This window comes from Enhydra lutris, unplaced genomic scaffold (assembly GCF_002288905.1).
Source record: "Enhydra lutris kenyoni isolate GAN:26980312 unplaced genomic scaffold, ASM228890v2 scaffoldscaffold12, whole genome shotgun sequence".
Classification (NCBI taxonomy): domain Eukaryota; kingdom Metazoa; phylum Chordata; class Mammalia; order Carnivora; family Mustelidae; genus Enhydra; species Enhydra lutris.
Genome location: NW_019154096.1, coordinates 40392636 through 40408420, shown reverse-complemented (window position 1 = coordinate 40408420; position 15785 = coordinate 40392636). Strand labels below are relative to the sequence as shown.

The window sequence follows — 15785 nt, the reverse complement described above, 5'->3', positions numbered from 1 at the left end:
TAGGTGGCATGTTCCTCACCGAGTCACAGACTGTTTAACTCCCTGCTGGATTCTTACATTGGAGCAAAGCCTCGCTGGAGGCAAGAAGCAGCCTGACCCTCTTGGGCTGCTCTGACACGGGGCAGGCTGCCTAGGGCAGATCCTGAGGACTGTGGTCCCTCCCAGGTTGCTGACGGTCCACAGCTCCAGGCAAGCTCCCCTCAGACTCTCAGTACAGACCTGGCTCAGGCTCCCCAGCCTCCTCCTGGGCCCTCCTCAAATATCTTAACATTCATTTACAATTGAAAGTAGTGTTTCTGATTTTCAAAGAACTTCACATTTCTTGTAGAAAAATGAGAAGGATTCTAAACAGACACAGAGAGGAAAATGCCCAGTATTCCCATCGTTCTTTGTGTATGGTCCCCTCACACATGAGCTCCCTTTGGGAAGGAGACCTGAGGGGACCCCAGTCCTTGCATGGGTCCTGGGGCTCATGGCACAGACACTGTCCCCACAAAGGCTGCCCCTCCCCTGCTGAGCCGTCACTGGTGTTATCTGTGCGTGGCTGTGCTGAGTGGGGGCCGATGGGAAAACGGACTCGGGACTTGACCCAGCGTGACTTTCTGTATGTTTCCTGCTGCTGGAAATAACGCGAGGCTAGAAGCCCACCAGGGGTGTGGGGGCTGTGACCTGGGATCTCCGAATTCCCTTTGTAAAGTTGGCCTTTGTGATTTGTCCTATGCTCGTCCTAGGGTCTGCTACCGGCTGTATTGACCCCCAGTCAGAACTGAGGTAGGAGGCCGCAGCTCTGTTTCCACCTCCTGTTATTGTGCTGGGGGACTGAAACACCGCCAGAAGTTTCTGGTCCCACCTCTCAGTAAACTGTACAAACTCAGGCCGGTTAGTCCTGGAGCCTCAGTGTCCTTACCTGGAGAGTGGGGATGAGTAACGCACACCCCTCAGGGTGGCCAGGATGGGGACAGGGGGCCACCGTGGGGGCTGGTAAAGGTGAGCGTCCTTCTGTCTCTGAGCAGGCTTGGAAAGGAAGAGAGAGATGCCCCAGTGTGTTTGAGGGGAGAGGAAGGGGTCTGGCCCTAGCATGGGGAAGCTTGTCCCCAGGAAAGGAGGTGGGAACGTCCCCGCGGATGTTGCCGAGGCTGCCTCATGAGCACTGATCCTACAAACGGGCACTAGGGCTGATGGCCCTCCCTGACTTTTTCCTTCCCTGGGTATTTTCCAAGGGCCTGGCCAGTTGCAGGTACTATGCCAGGTGTTGGGGACAGAGTGCTGAACGAGACAGGAAGACACTTAACCTGTTGGGCGTCTGCAGTCTCTTGAGGGGGAGAGACAGACAACAAACAAGTCAAGAAACCATCAACGATCCTCCTACCATTTGTGGCCAATGCTGTGGGATTTGAGCAGACTGGAACGTGACCGGGAGCTCTAAAGAGAGAGAGAGGTGTGAGGAGACTATTCCAAGGCACAGGGCAGGGCTCTTCACTCACAGGCTGAGCCCAGGGAAGCGTCCAAGTGGGAGCGGAACGAGCGCTCTTCTCAGACAGAGGGACACAAGGGTTGAGGAGGAGGCCCCCTGCCTGGTGAGGTCCCACTTGGCCACTTACTATTCACCCTCAGTCTCCTCATCTGAAAAAGGGGATAACTCTGGGTAATACAGCTTTCTGTGGGCTCTGCTGTGACGCTCAGGGAGCATGTGAAGGAAGTCCTTGCCAGCACAAGGAAGGAGGAGAACACAATGCCAAACCAGTCACGCAAGGGCTTGGAGGCCACTGGGAGGAATTCGGATTCATTTGACAAATAGGAATTTTGGTTCCCCGGTACAACTGACCTCTGGGTCTGCTTCTTCCAAAGCCGGTGAGCACTTTCAGAAAGAGGTGAGGGACTGGCTTTGTGGTGCCCTCCCTTGTCAGAAGGTTGCCCACGCATGTGCAGCCAGTGGGCATGGCGGACCCAGGTCTCAGGCCTTAGGGATAGGCACTAACCCCCAACTGCCCTTGGCAGGGTCAGGGTGGTCCATCTCTGGCTCCCCTGGGGGACTCTGGCTTTGGAGCTGGCCTGGGCAAAGTCTGTGTGACTCCTGCCCCCACACCTGCCTGGGGTCGGCAGATGGAACACATGGGTGTCCCTCAAGGAACAGGGGTGGTGCCAGCCCTGCTGAGCGCTGCTCACTTCTCCCCTCAGAACTCAGATGGGGCAGCAGGACCATGAGGTTCCAGACTCTCCCCATCCTCCTCCTCCACAGGCATGCCCCCTCCCTGCACACAACATTCTCTGTTTGCCCCCACCTTAGGAATGGCCCCTCTGTTCATTTGGATGTGGAGTTGAGCCAAGCCACTCTCCCCGAGGACTGCTTTACCCACCAGCCTTCCCACCCTGTCCCCGATGCAAAGAAGCCTGCAGCACTCTCTACTCTGACCTGCTGAGGTTTCCTTGCCCTGAATCCTGCAGTCTGGTCTTGATGACCTTGACCTGCCTGCTTCTGCCCTCACCTGTGGTCTCTGGCTTTGGCCAGTCTAAACACCCTGCTATTCCCTGAACTGGTGACTTCTAGTTCTACGTCCGTGCCTTTGCACTGCTCTTCTCCCTGGCTGCGTGCTCTTTCCCGTGGCTGTCACCCTGATGGGTTGCCCTCAGGTCTCTGCCAAGCACCATCTGTATTTTCCATAGCACGTGTCACCACCTGCCTTTGTATCAGGGACTCAGGGCTCCGGTGTGACTCTCCACTAGACCTGCACTCCGTGAGGTCGGGTCCTGCTGCGTTGTTCCTGGTGATGGTCACTAGGGTCTAGAAGAGTGCCGGGTGCTCACGGAGAGTCGTTGAATAAATGCACGATTGAGGGTGGCCCATCAAGAGGGAGGATCCTCAAACTGAGCCTGGCAGAGCGATGAGCTCAGTGTGTTTCTGGGCTGGTTTATACCCTCTGGCCAGCAGGTCGGGGGCCACGCCATTGCTCCCAAGCCCCGTTCCATGCATCGGACCTATGCTAAGTGCTTTCCAAACTGATTCCTTCAGAGGTTCTTAAAACTTAGTTCACATTGCCCTGAGGGTCTCTGTTAATTTTTCATGACTCTCTTGGGCCCTTGGAAATACCTAACAGTTTTGTTCATTAAATGATTAGGTCTAAGCAGCTCAGTGAGTATTAATGTCCTGGCAACTTGGGAGCCGCTTGAAAAATGGTGGGGCTCCCTTTTGTCTTCAAAGGTTGAAAACGTCCCTGCAATGCCCCTGTGAGTTCTTGGGGGTGCTTCAGCAACTAGTTTGGGGAGTGTGGGATTTCTTCATTGGCTCCTCATAACGATCCTGGGAGGTAGGTATCTTCCCATTTTGCAGAAGGTGAAGCCAAGACATTGGCCTAAGGCCACCCAGTTGGTCTGTGAGGAAGCAGGACTGGTCAGGTCTCCCCAGCGCACTGATGATTCCTTGGGTTATCATCCAGATTTCTTGCACTGGGCCCATCTCTGGGGTCCTGAGCACTTGTCATGTCACCTCTCCCTTTAAGATCCTGAACCAAAACAGAATCGGTTGGCCCCCTCGCCCCTACCTCATGTCCCGGGAGACAGAATGTGGGCACTGATGGCAGCCTGTTGTTTTTCCTCCTTTCAGGGGGCCCGCTGTGCTCTTGCTGTGTCCCAGACCCCATGGGGCTGTCGTTCCTTCCCACCTACGGCTGCCAGAGCAACCGCACGGCCAGCGTGGCTGCCTTGCGCATGAAGGCCCGCGAGCACTCCGAGGCCGTCCTGCAGTCGGCCAATCTCCTGCCCTCTGCCAGCAGCAGCCCCAGCCCCGCAGCCAAGCCGGCGCCCCCTGATGGCAGCCAGGACAAGAACCTTCCCTCCAAGGAACACAGTGAGGGGGACAAGAGTGTATGAGGGTGCTGAGTGTCCAGGCCCGAGGTGCCCTCCCCCCGCCCCCTGCTTCTCCCAGCCTCAGCCCCTGTGGAAAACTCTCCAAAAAGCAAAGGAAGCCTGCAGTCCAGGGCCTCCTCGTGGACTCAGGAAGGGAAGTGAGACCCACAGCTCCCTTGGCATCTGGAGAGTGCCTCTGGAGTCCTACCGGTGGGGCTGCGTTGTCCTGGCTTCCGGTGACAAGTCCAGATGGAACTTGTGGGCACCGGAGACCACTCTGTGGTGAGACCCCTGGGGTTTCCATCTGGGCCCAGAAGTGTTGGAAGGAAGTAGAGTTGCTCACCCCCTCACTTTCCTGTCCCTTTCCTGGGCCACTTTTGAAGGTCTTAACCAACCCAAAGAACTGCGGTGTGGGTCATCCTTGAGAGACGCCCCAGGCTGAGTCTTGTGCTCTGAAGTGGGACTGTGCCCCTTCCATGAAGAACCAGGAAATTGGTGTAATCCCAATGAACTCTTACGGCCCTCCACCGAGATTAGCAGCAATGCGCCCCCCACCCCCTTCTCTTGTTGAAGGATATTAGTTGTAGGCTGAGTTAGTTTATAGAGGGTGAGAAGACATAGGGTGCAGAGGGGAAGGCACAGCCTGTCCTGGGGGGCACCCCACTGGGCACTTCCGGCCAGGGAGGCTGGGCCTATCAGACAGGCCACCAGCTCTGTGAACTGGGGCCACCATTGTGACGAGCAGACACTGAGCCAATGTGGGCTCCCACAACGAAGTGCCCCTGCTGGCCCCACCTCTCTGGATCAGACCTCTAGGTTGGTGGACAGTTAACCAGTGGAAAGCAGTCTTCTGATCTAGAGAACACCAAGGGTCCTTGGAGCAGGAGAAAGCTCCCACGAACATCTCCGACATCTGTACACATCTGGATGAACAACCTTTCCTCAGGTCCCTGGCACATGGAGGGGCTTCCCCAGTGGTGTTATTTATTGATTTTTTTTTTTTTACAGAAGAAAAAAAAAGGTAGGAAACAAGAGGAGAATGGTGTATGTGGAGAAATGGAGCACGGGGAAGAGGGCTTCCTTGTGGTGCGAAGAGAATTCATTCCAAAGGGCCAAATTTCGTAGAGATTTCAGTTTCGATCTCCTGGGTGTGTTTTCTCTCATGGGATAGTAAACTAGAAGAGATCCAAGGGAAAATGTGCAATAGCGTGAGCTCTGTCACTCCCTGGCAGGGGGTTTGGTACCTGAAAGGTTGCGGTCTTGAACGGCTTACTGATGGCATTTCCATGCAAACTGTTATTGGTTTTATGACAATTATTTTCCTCTCAGTTATTATAATCAACATGTTCCACCTTCAGACTGCTCTGCTCCCTTTGTCACCCTCCCCACCTAGAAGCCCCCCACTGGTACTCCCTGAGTGTAGTGTGCCTCGTTTCTGATGACCGCAAAGCATTTGATAAAATACACTGTCTCTTTAAAAAGAAAAAAAAAAAAAAAGTCAGATCCTTCTTCCTGCTGTATTTTGCTTGTTGAGTACCAAGATGAAACGATTTGCCAAAAAGCGGCAGAATTGCTTCCGTTTCCCTGTAATTACGAATGTTGGGTTGAACGCTGTAAGCTCAAGCCCTTATGTACACTAACTCTTCAATCTAATTGTTTGATTAAACTCGTATTTCCTCCAGAAAGGTACATAAATAAGTGAACTGTTGAGCAAATTAAGAATACTTAACAGCATTGCATCTGAGAAGTAGTTATGCTGATTAAATTTTGTGTCCTTGAGGACTTTCAGGAAATTACTTTTGATCGTCAATAACACAATTAAGTAAACTACACACACATTAGCATGAATAATTGATAAGAAATTATGTATTACCACGAAGCACTGATTTAATAATTCATGAGGCGACACTCTAGTGACTGTGCAAAACTGGATAACATCGAAAAGTCTGCCTGATGTTACTGAAAGAAAGGAGAGAAATCTGCAGACACACCGAGTACTTAGTTTTGTTGTACAAAGGCAAAAAGTAACCATGCATGATGTAGTTTCTGTTTGTTGAAATACCCGAATAAATCTAGAAGAGTTAAAAAGAAAGTCAGAAAGAGCCCAGGGTCTCTCTTTGTTCCTCCTGGCCCTCGGGCTGCAGGCCGGAGTGGAGAATGCGTCTCTGCTTTGGCCTGCACGCAACTGGAGATCTTTCTGAAGCTTCCAGGTGGAGGGCTCTGCGGCCTCGGCTCAGGAACCTTTGAGCAGATGCCAGGACAAGACCTGGGCTCTGTGTGGGCTGGAGCCTCCCCCTGAGTGCCAGTGCCTGGGGGACTCAGTCCTTCTGTCCTGGGACAGACGGACCAATGGATGAACACGGCCTCGCTGGATCCCCTTCCAGACTGTCCTGGGTGAAGTCTCCTTTCTGGCAGTGAGAACGGCCGTCGATAGAGCCCCTGCAGGTTGTCCCATCTGCAGAAGTTCATAACGTGACTACAATAAGGCCATTGGGCTTCAGGCTGGGAAGGAGGCATGGGTCTTAGGGATTGATTGATTGATTGATTGATTATTATTATTCATTTATTAGTTGCAGCCCTTCGAAGAGCTTTCCTTAATGCACTTCAGGTTATGGGAAAGGAATCGAAGTCACGACAGGGTCAGCAGCCCTCCTCGTTGGGAATGATGAACTGCTGGGGTGCGGATCAGCCATGGGGGTGGCAGGGAGCGGGAGGTGGGCAGCCCTGGGATAGGACAGGAGGCTCAGAGGCTCCCTTCTCTGTCCTTCCGTTGCACTTTATGTAGGAATACCCAGTGCTTGGCCTCTCGATTGCATTGATCTTCCTTATTAATAAATAATCCCCGTTTATTAAATTCTGCCACCATCTCATTGCCTGGGAACTTTTCAGAGGTTCATTCATTTAATCCCAGTGACCAATCCACAAGGCAAGTAGCACTATCCCCGTTTCACAGATGGGCACGGCAAGGTTGGACAAGTTTCCCAAAGTTACATGGGTGGTGGCCTCCAATGAGAAAAGAGAGAGCTTGGCTTCCTTCTCTGTCACACAGGGAGAGCTAAATCAATGAGTTAAAGAGATTAACTGGGCTCAGTCTTGAAGCCCCAAGACGGGGTAACTAGGGCCAGTTTGTCTGTGCGGGTTTGACAGGGAGAGTTGAGGTCACTCGGTTTTGCCTTTGCTTGCTGTCTGTGGGCTTTATCCTAGGCTGGCCTGCGGAGGGGAGAACAAGCCACCCTGCATCTCCCTCTCCTGGGTCCATCCTGGCAGGGGCAGAGGTTAGCCTGGCCCCATTTTATCTGCCCCTGTGCTAGCACGCTTGGCCTTTGCCTCTGTACCATCCTGTCCAAGGGCAGGCCCAGCAGGGATTCCCAGTGTTGATGGTGCCCGGAACTTCGGGACCCCTCAAACGGCTTTTCCAGCAAGAAGGGCATCAAGAAGGGACCAACCGTTCCCCAACACAGAAACTCTCTCTTCTTAATTTTCTGGCCTCACCAGGAAAAGAGAAACTTTTATGACTTCAGAACCTGACTGGAGTGCTCTAGAGAGCTCCTACTTGTTCAAAATCCCAGCTCTCATTGGCTGTGTTATCTGGGCAAGTCATTTAACCCCTCAGTGCTTTGGTTCTCCCTTATGGAAAATGAGGATGATAATGGAACCAGGCTCATAGCATTCTTTGATGATGACATGAGTTAATTGCTCAGTGGTCACGGGCACGGAGGAAGTGCAGTATAAATGCTATCTCCTGTCCCACCAAGCCCGACACATCTCAAGGGCTAGAAGGCCTTTGGCAGGTAGGAAGCGCATGTTCTCAAGAAGGAAACAGGGCTGGTTGGCTCTTACCTGAGGACACGCCTTCCCCTGGAGGTCTTACCCTCCCACATCCCACAGAATTCACTAAGGAGGTGGGTGTGTATCTTGCCGGCTGGTCTTGGGTCCTGAGAACTTGGATGGGAACCCGTGGTGCCTGGAGGCAGAGGTAGGCAGCCCGGGGGGGGGGGGGGGTGTCAAGGGAAAGAAAACATCTCTGTGAAGGCTCTCTCAGTGCAAGTAATAGGAACCACTGAAGGCAGTTTAAGTCAAAAAGTGATCCTATGAGGAGGATACAAGGTATGCCATGTAGCTCAGGACGGCTCAGGTTCTGGCCCTGGGCTCTAGTGGGCCAGGCGCCAGGGACCACGGGCCATCAGATCCACCCTTCTGCTTCTCCCTGTCTTTCTCCTGCAGCTCTGCCCTCACTGCTTTGTGGCTCACAGAGCACCTGGCTCAGGCTGGCCCTGAGGCAGGGGTTCACTGCGGTTTTGGAGCCTCTGCTAGATCCCCAAGAGAAGGGATCTGCTTGAGCCAGCTTGGGCCAGACATCCACCTCGGGTCCTAGCAGGTGTGGCTAACTGTGTCTGCTTGGCTGTGCCCTGGGAGCGAGGACAGCATTCTCAGTTGGGAGGTGCATGATCCGAAGCGTGCCCGCTTCCGGGAGACTGTGCTGGAGGCACAGAAGGGAACGGGTGTGGCGGAAACAAGCCCGGTGGAGGCAGGTCAAACCAGAGGATGAGATGGGGGCTATCAGAGACTTATAATATTTGTTTTAAAAATGATAACACAGCTCCATTTCTTGGCCCCACTCTTGGACACAGCCAGACCTCAGAGAACCCAGCATGGGTTGGTTTTCTCTCCGGGACTTGGCCAAGCACCCTGGTCGTAATCTCATGTGCAGCATGAAACACTGCCCAGGCCCATGCCTGGGCCCCATACCCAAGAAGCTCGTGGATCCCAGGGCTGTGGAACATTCCAGGTGTTCCCTTGTGCCATCTCCAGCTACCTGCCCATGTCTAACCCGCCCCCTCCAATCCACCCTCCCCCCCGCAATGACATCAAAACTCTGGACTCTAAATCTGGGTCCTGGGGCCCTAACACCCCGCAGCGCTGTACTAGGACAGTGAGCTGAGTGCTGTCTGGTAGGCCCCAGGCATTTCCAGTCTTTGTGTTCAAGAGGAGTAGCTGCTTCCTTCCCCGCAGCCTGAGCGGTTCTCCTGGCCAAGCCAGGCCCAGATGCTCCCTCAGTCCCATGGCAAGAACCAGGATCCATCCCTGAGTCCACCAGGAAGGACATTTTAGAAAACGGCCTGCTCTTGCTTGTACATGGACTTTTTTTTTTTTTTAAGATTTTATTTATTTATTTGATAGAGACACAGCGAGAAAGGGAATATAAGCAGAGGGAGTGGGAGAGGGAGAAGCAGGCTCCCCACTGAGCAGGGAGCCTGACATGGGACTTGATCCCAGAACCCTGGGGTCATGACCTGAGCCGAAGGCAGACGCTCAGTGACTAAGCCACCCAGGCGCCCCCTGTAGATGGACTTTTAAACCACCTTTTTCTGAGTCACCTCAAGACAAAGCAAGGCATGCTGGTGGAAAGCAGCATCATCTAGGTATCCTAGAAGCAGCTAGGGTCTTCTCTTTGCATTCTGTAGGACAGGGCCGGGGAGGCTGGGACTCAAACTTGAGCCTTCTCTTGCTGCTGCTGTCTGCCATCTGCTCTCAGCCTTCTGAGCTGGGAGGTTGGCCCCCGAGGGACCAAACACCTTCTCTTCAGAGCCTGGCTCTGTGCAGGAGATGGGCTACTGCTCATTAGTGCTCTTCCTTAGGTCTTGACGGTCTGCCGCGGGTTCCCTCGACTCTGCTGGCTCCATCTGGGCTCCAGAACTGGGGCAGCGACCTGGGCACATGGCAGTGCTGGGGTTGTGGCTGCAGACCCTGGCCTGGATCGGCTGGGTGCCCCAGAGGTCATGGAAACCCGTATCCTGGGATGCCTGTGGGGAAGAGGTTTGCCAGCTGTTGAATGGCTCTGAAGCCCCGCCTGGGGGCTCCTCCAGCTCCAGCAAAGGATTCAGAGAGTGTGGGAGGCGCAGGATGAATTGACCCAAGCTGGGAACCTACAGGGTCAAGGGCTGTCTGGGCTGTGCCAACAGGGCACGTGTTCCTAAGGGGCAAGGCCGCATCCTCTGGTAGCTTCGTGCCTCCGCTCGGCAGAGAGGAGCAGCCCTGGCCCCATCCCCTGGTTCTGGAGACTCTGCTTTGAGGCCCAGTGCCCCATACATGGTAACACCCCAGTGGGGTCATAGCAGTGTGGGGCAGGCAACACTATTCGCTGTGTGACATTGGGCAAGCGACTTAACCTCTCTGTGCCTAATGTCTTTATCTGTGTTGTGGAAATAATAATCCTAATTTCAACTTCATGGGGTTGTGTGGGTCAAGGGAGATGATGCTTATGAAGGCCGTCTGCGAACAGCTCTCAGGAGAACAAGGTCATTGGCAGCACAGTGAAACCGTACCGCCTGAAGCCTCCTTTTGTTGCAGCAACTCGGGCCTGGCCAAATGTAGCCTAACGGCGATGGAGAGGAAGCCTGTGGCCAGGAAGTGAATCCTGAGGATCCTCCCCTGAGTTTTGCGTGCCTCGTGGCCCCTCCCTCTCCCAAGGTCTGGATGGGGCAGCGAGAGGGGCTAAGTGATGGTGTAATGGCTGTATCTGTCAGCACTGGCCAAATGGTTTTTCCAAGAGTCAGCGAGCTAATGGCCCTGCAGCGTGGAGAGAGCTTCTCCTAAGTGAAGCACTTTATCTACCGGGGAACATAAGAGCAGCATGGCCCCAGGCCGCCAGGACTCAGAGAACAGCTGCTCCCCTGGCAGCCTTGAATGAGCGCCCCATCCCCACTGGCTTGCCTCGCACCTGCTGCCGCTTGTCAGTCTGTAGGTGGCAGCTGAGGTGGCCTGTGGGGGGAGGGGCGTGGGAACCCAACTGGGGGGCGTCATTGGGCCTGGCCTTGAATCCAGAACCCTGTAGCGCCCACGGGCTGTGGGGCCTTGGCCTGTCCCTTGCCCTCCCCATGGCTCAGTTTCTTCATCTGTAAAGTGGGGGCACTGAAGATTAGGCGGGATGAGGCACCGTGCCTGGCACTTGGGGATTACTGCTACAAAGGGGGTAAAAAAAAGCTTCTAGGTGATGACGATGAAGAGGTTCAGACTGATGAGGGAGAAGAACCCTGTGTTCTGAGGGAGAAGCCATTGTAGGTGGAAAGGGACGGAAGACCGCCTGCAGGGAGCCTGGGGCACCAAGTATGCTGTGCAGACCCGCCCTGATTTCTCCCTGGAGGCATCACGGAAGGCCCGAACGTCCTGCCTACAGAGGTCGAACTGCAACTTCCACCTTATAAAACAGAATCTGTCTCCAGACAGCTACACTACAGCGCAATTTCTTCGAGTACTTCGAGACTTTTAAAAAAGTCTTTTTGTTATAAACCAATTTTAGACTTACATGCAAGTTGCAAAAACAGTAGCGTTCCCATGTACCTGTTGCCCATTTTACCCCGGAGACACAGTTTACATAACCCTCGTGCAATGATCAAAACAGGACGTTGATATTGGTACTATATTATTAACTACATTACAGACCTTGATTTGGATTCCAACAGTTTTTCCATGTACTAGTATTTTTTGAGGGGGTAGCTACTGAAATCTCATCACATGTGTATTTTCCTGTCACATACTACAGTCCAGTACAGAACTATCCCATCACCTCAGAGACGGTTCCCACCCCTAACCCCTGTAACCCCTGGTGTTTGCCATTGCTATACTTTTCTCCTTTCAAAACTGCTGTATACATGGATTCATAGAGTGACTGCATGTGTTTTAAAAACCAAGAGTTAAACATGATGTGCTATTCATGATGATTTAAACATGATGATTTAAAACATTACACAGAGAGAGTAAACATTAGCTCGATACAACGTGTCCTCTCAGGGGCTCTGTCAGATAACATATAGTGACATTTATGAGGCAGAGGAAATGTATTTTTATTAATTTATTTTTATTGTGGTTAAATACATGTAACATAAAATTTATCATCTTAACTATTTTGCAGTGCACAGTTCCATCGTCTTAGGTATATCCCCACAGTTTTGACATATACTTGTGCAAATAATCTCTAGAAGTTTTTCATTTTGCACAGCTGGAGCTCTATGTCCATTAAACAACAGCCTCCCCCTTCCGCCAGCCCCTGGCAAACCCGGTTCTACTTACTTCTTCTTTTCTAAAGATTTTATTTTATTTAATTTAAAAGATTTTATTTATTTATTTGACAAAGAGAGAGAGAGAGCGATCACAAGTAGGCGGAGAGGCAGGCAGAGAGAGAGGGGGAAGCAGGATCCCTGCCAAGCAGAGAGCCCAATGCGGGGCTTGATCCCAGGACCCTGAGATCATGACATGAGCCAAAGGCAGAGGCTTAAGCCATTGAGCCACCCAGGTGCCCCTAAAGATTTTATTTTATTTATTGGAGGGGGAGAGAGAGATTGAGAGAACAAGTAGGGGGAGAGGCAGAGGGAGAAGCAGACTCCCCATAGAGTGGGGAGCCTGACATGGGACTCGATCCCAGGACCCTGGGATCATGACCTGAACCGAAGGCAGAGGCTTAACTGACTGAGCCACCCAGGTGCCCTACTTTCTGTTTCTATGAGTCTGACTACTCTAGGAACCTCATGTAAGTGGAGTCATGTGGTCTGTATCCCTCTGTGGCCAGCTTACTTCACTGAGCATAATTCCCTCAAGGTTCATCCATATTGTAGATGTAGACATAAGTTCATCCATATCGTAGGTCTGTATTGGAATACCCTTCCTTTTAAGGCTGAATAATATTCTGTTGTATGCATACATCACATTTTGTTTGTCCATCCGTTGATGGATGGGTACTTGGATTGCTTCCGCTTTTTGACTACTGTGAATAACACTGCTACCAACACAGGTGTTCAAATGTCTTGTCAAGACCCTGCTTTCAATCCTTTCAGAGGTATGTCCAGAAGTGGGATTCTGGATCATATGGGAGTGCCAGGTTGGATTTTTTTGAAGAGCCACCATATTGTTTACCACAGTGGCTGCTCCATTTTCCATTCCCTCCAACAGCGCACAGGGGTTCCAATTTCTCCATAGCCTCATCAACACTAATTAATTTGTTTAATTGATGGTGGCTATCCTAATGGGTATGAGGTGGTGGCTCATTGGGGTTCTGATTTGCATTTCCCTAATCATTAGTGATCTTGACTATCTTTTCATGTGCTTGCTGGAGGAAATTGTCTTTGATGTGAAAAAGCCTTGCTGATGGGGATTCTGGAAAGGATTGAGCAGGCGAATGTCAAGTTGACTTTGGTGATGTTTTATTAACTTTTTGGAATAGTTGTCAAGAAGAGATGGAACGCCAGTCTGTTTGTCTGTGGCAAGTTATGGGTGCATGAATTTTCTCTGCATTTGGATCATTATGCTACAACTTACAATCACATGGTAAGAAAAAAGGGAAGCAAGGTACATTGTATTTCTCCCCCTTGCCGACTTTTCCTCTACAGTTTCTCTCTGTAGAGGTGTCCATTGCTACCTGGTTCTGTGTCTCCACCCAGAGATGTACAGAGATACACAAACCTCTTTTCACATAGTCATGTATCATACACACTGTTTAGTCTGTGCTTTTTTTCTCTTAAATACATATTTTGGGGAGAATCATATATTAGCGTGTATGGTTCAGCTTCTGGAATGTGCTTCTGAAGCTAATTCTCAATCCTATGTCTGTATTCCCTCCATTGATGTTTCCTTTCAGCATCTGACCAATGCTTTTTTACTAGTTTATTCCTTGCACAGATGGATATCCCATGCCTTGACTGGCCCAACGAAAACCAGTATGAAAACCAGTATGAAACGAAAACCAGAGGTTTGTTGGTAGCAGTGTGCCTGGTTTTGATCTTCTCCTGTTTTAATTCCAGTTAGAAACTTGATTTTCCCCCCTTTACACCTTGTTTTTGGAAGATGATAAGGTCCAGTGCTCCAGTATGACACAAATATTGTTATATTGCTAAATATACTGCTATGAAATCGACTATTTAGACTAAAATATCCACTCATCAGCTGATGTTCCAAGGTCCTACCTTGGGCACAAGAAAGTTGATTTGGAGGTTTACAGTATAATGTGTGAAAATTCTGCTCACGGGAGTGTTGATGTCTTCATGTCAAGAGCCAATGCAAAGAAGAGCAAAGCCGAGAGGACTCGAATGTTGGGAGAAGAGTGGGGAACACAGGCTGAGAGTGGACAGGAGGGACATATGAGCCAAGGTCAGCTTTACCCTGGGCAGGGAAGTCTTGGCATCTGAAAGTTTGCTGGGTTGACGTTGTCTGTTATTATAAAAATAATGATCACTGGTGGATACCGTCTATGAGCCAGGAAGTCTACCAGATACTGCCCATATATTATTTCTAATGCTCACATGGATTGACAAATCTTGTCAAGGTTTGTTTGTTTTTCTCACATGACATTTGAAAAAAGCAAGGAGGTGGGGGAAGGAGAGCATCCTGCTGGCTGCAGAGCTGGTCAGTGGATTGGACGGTGCACTTTCCAGGCAGAGGCGGGCCCTCAGCCCTGCCCACTCCAAGGCAGACAGCTTGATTCCCTGTCAGCGGATGGGGGGACCAGGCACCCCACCTTCCATCCCTCCGAGGCTACTGCGGGGATCATGCCCCTCCCTGGGAGCAGAATGGGTGTCCGAAGCTTGGATCTGGGGGGCTTCCCAGAGTGTGGGCACTGCATTGGCCCCAGCCTGTGAGGCCACAGGAAACGTCTGCACAGCCGTCGCATATGCCTGGCTGCCTCAGCCCATGGTCACCAGGGCCTTCCTCTCCTCCGTCCAGTTATCGCTCTTGCCCCATGGCCATGAGCTCCCGGCACTTGGCAGACTCCAGCCCCTGTCGCAGTCAGGGTCCAGCAGGTACCCTGCCATAGGTGATGGGGGAAAGCCGAAGAAAGGGACTGTTTTCAAGCATGTAGGCAGGGTAAAGGGAAGCCAACAAGAAGTGGTGAAGCCTGGAGGGACTGGTCCTGCCCCTGGGCCTGGTGGGATGGGAGGGCACTGGAACCAGTGGGTCCTGTCACTTGGAGAGTGCAGCTGGATAGGAGCACTGGGTCTGGGGAGAGGGGTCCAGACGCTGTCAGCCCTCAGTCTCCCAGCGAAAGAGCCAGGGGAATAAATATTCCTGGCCTACTTTCCTTCTGCTCCCCATCCCTGCCGGTTCTCCATCACTCAAACAGAAGTCAGAGGGCAAAGGAGCTCCTCGATGTAGCTGTGGAAGGATGTTGGAGGGCAGTGGGAGACCAGGCTGCCTGCCATCCCTCTGGTGCCCTTGACATGTGGGTCTGATTCCGTCTTCCACTGTCCCGGCTGGGCCACCTGCTGTTTCCACTGCCACAGGGAGGAAAACTTGACCCTAGCCAGGCTTTTCCTGACTTCCTGGGAAGCATATGTATGTAGCAAAATGAGGACAAGATGTGGAAGAGAGTGTGAGATTTCTGGGAGGTCCTGAGCAGAGTAAAAAGGGCCGTTGGGGGCCCTTCTGTCCTATCTTTGGGGCACACCGAGGCTGTCCAGCACCCTGGCTTTGTTGGTTTCCAGACCTCCAGCTCGCCCTGTCCTTCCCTTGCAGTTTAAGTGGTCATCAATTACTCATGGAAATGGATGGAGTGACTATTCTCTCGCTTTCATTAATGTCTATCTTTTTCTCCAGATGTCTCTTCAGAGCTGACTCCCCGTTGCTAGTCCTGGGCCAGAGGACCATGTTCCTTCTGAGCTCCTTCCTCCCAGGAACCAGGTAGAGCAACAGTTGCTCTGGGATGAGCCTGGGTAGGGAGGGGGAGCCCTGAGGACAGAGAGGGACCCCAACTGCCATCCAAGTTGGGTTGGCTCATTCTTGTCCTGAAAAATGTGGTCTTTTTCCCTGTTGCTCTGCTCCTTGGGCCAGTCGCTCTTGTGCATGCAGGGATGGGGGCATGGCTGGAGGAATCCTGGGAGAGAAGAAGGTCAGGGGACGATAACAGGACAGGGCTGCTAGCCACACCCACTGCCCCATTTTCTCCAAGGATCTTC

At 52.0% G+C, this 15785-nt stretch overlaps 1 protein-coding gene across 1 annotated transcript in view; it reads left to right on the top strand.

Annotated features, from left to right (window-relative positions):
- Positions 1-3867, top strand: part of LOC111145437 (dorsal root ganglia homeobox) — a 28762-nt gene extending 24895 nt beyond the window's left edge. Inside the window, exon 6 of the mRNA XM_022500328.1 lies at positions 3602-3867. Within this exon, the coding sequence (XP_022356036.1) occupies positions 3602-3867 (266 nt within the window). The remainder of the gene's footprint in view (positions 1-3601) is intronic.
- Positions 3868-15785: the final 11918 nt, after the last annotated feature.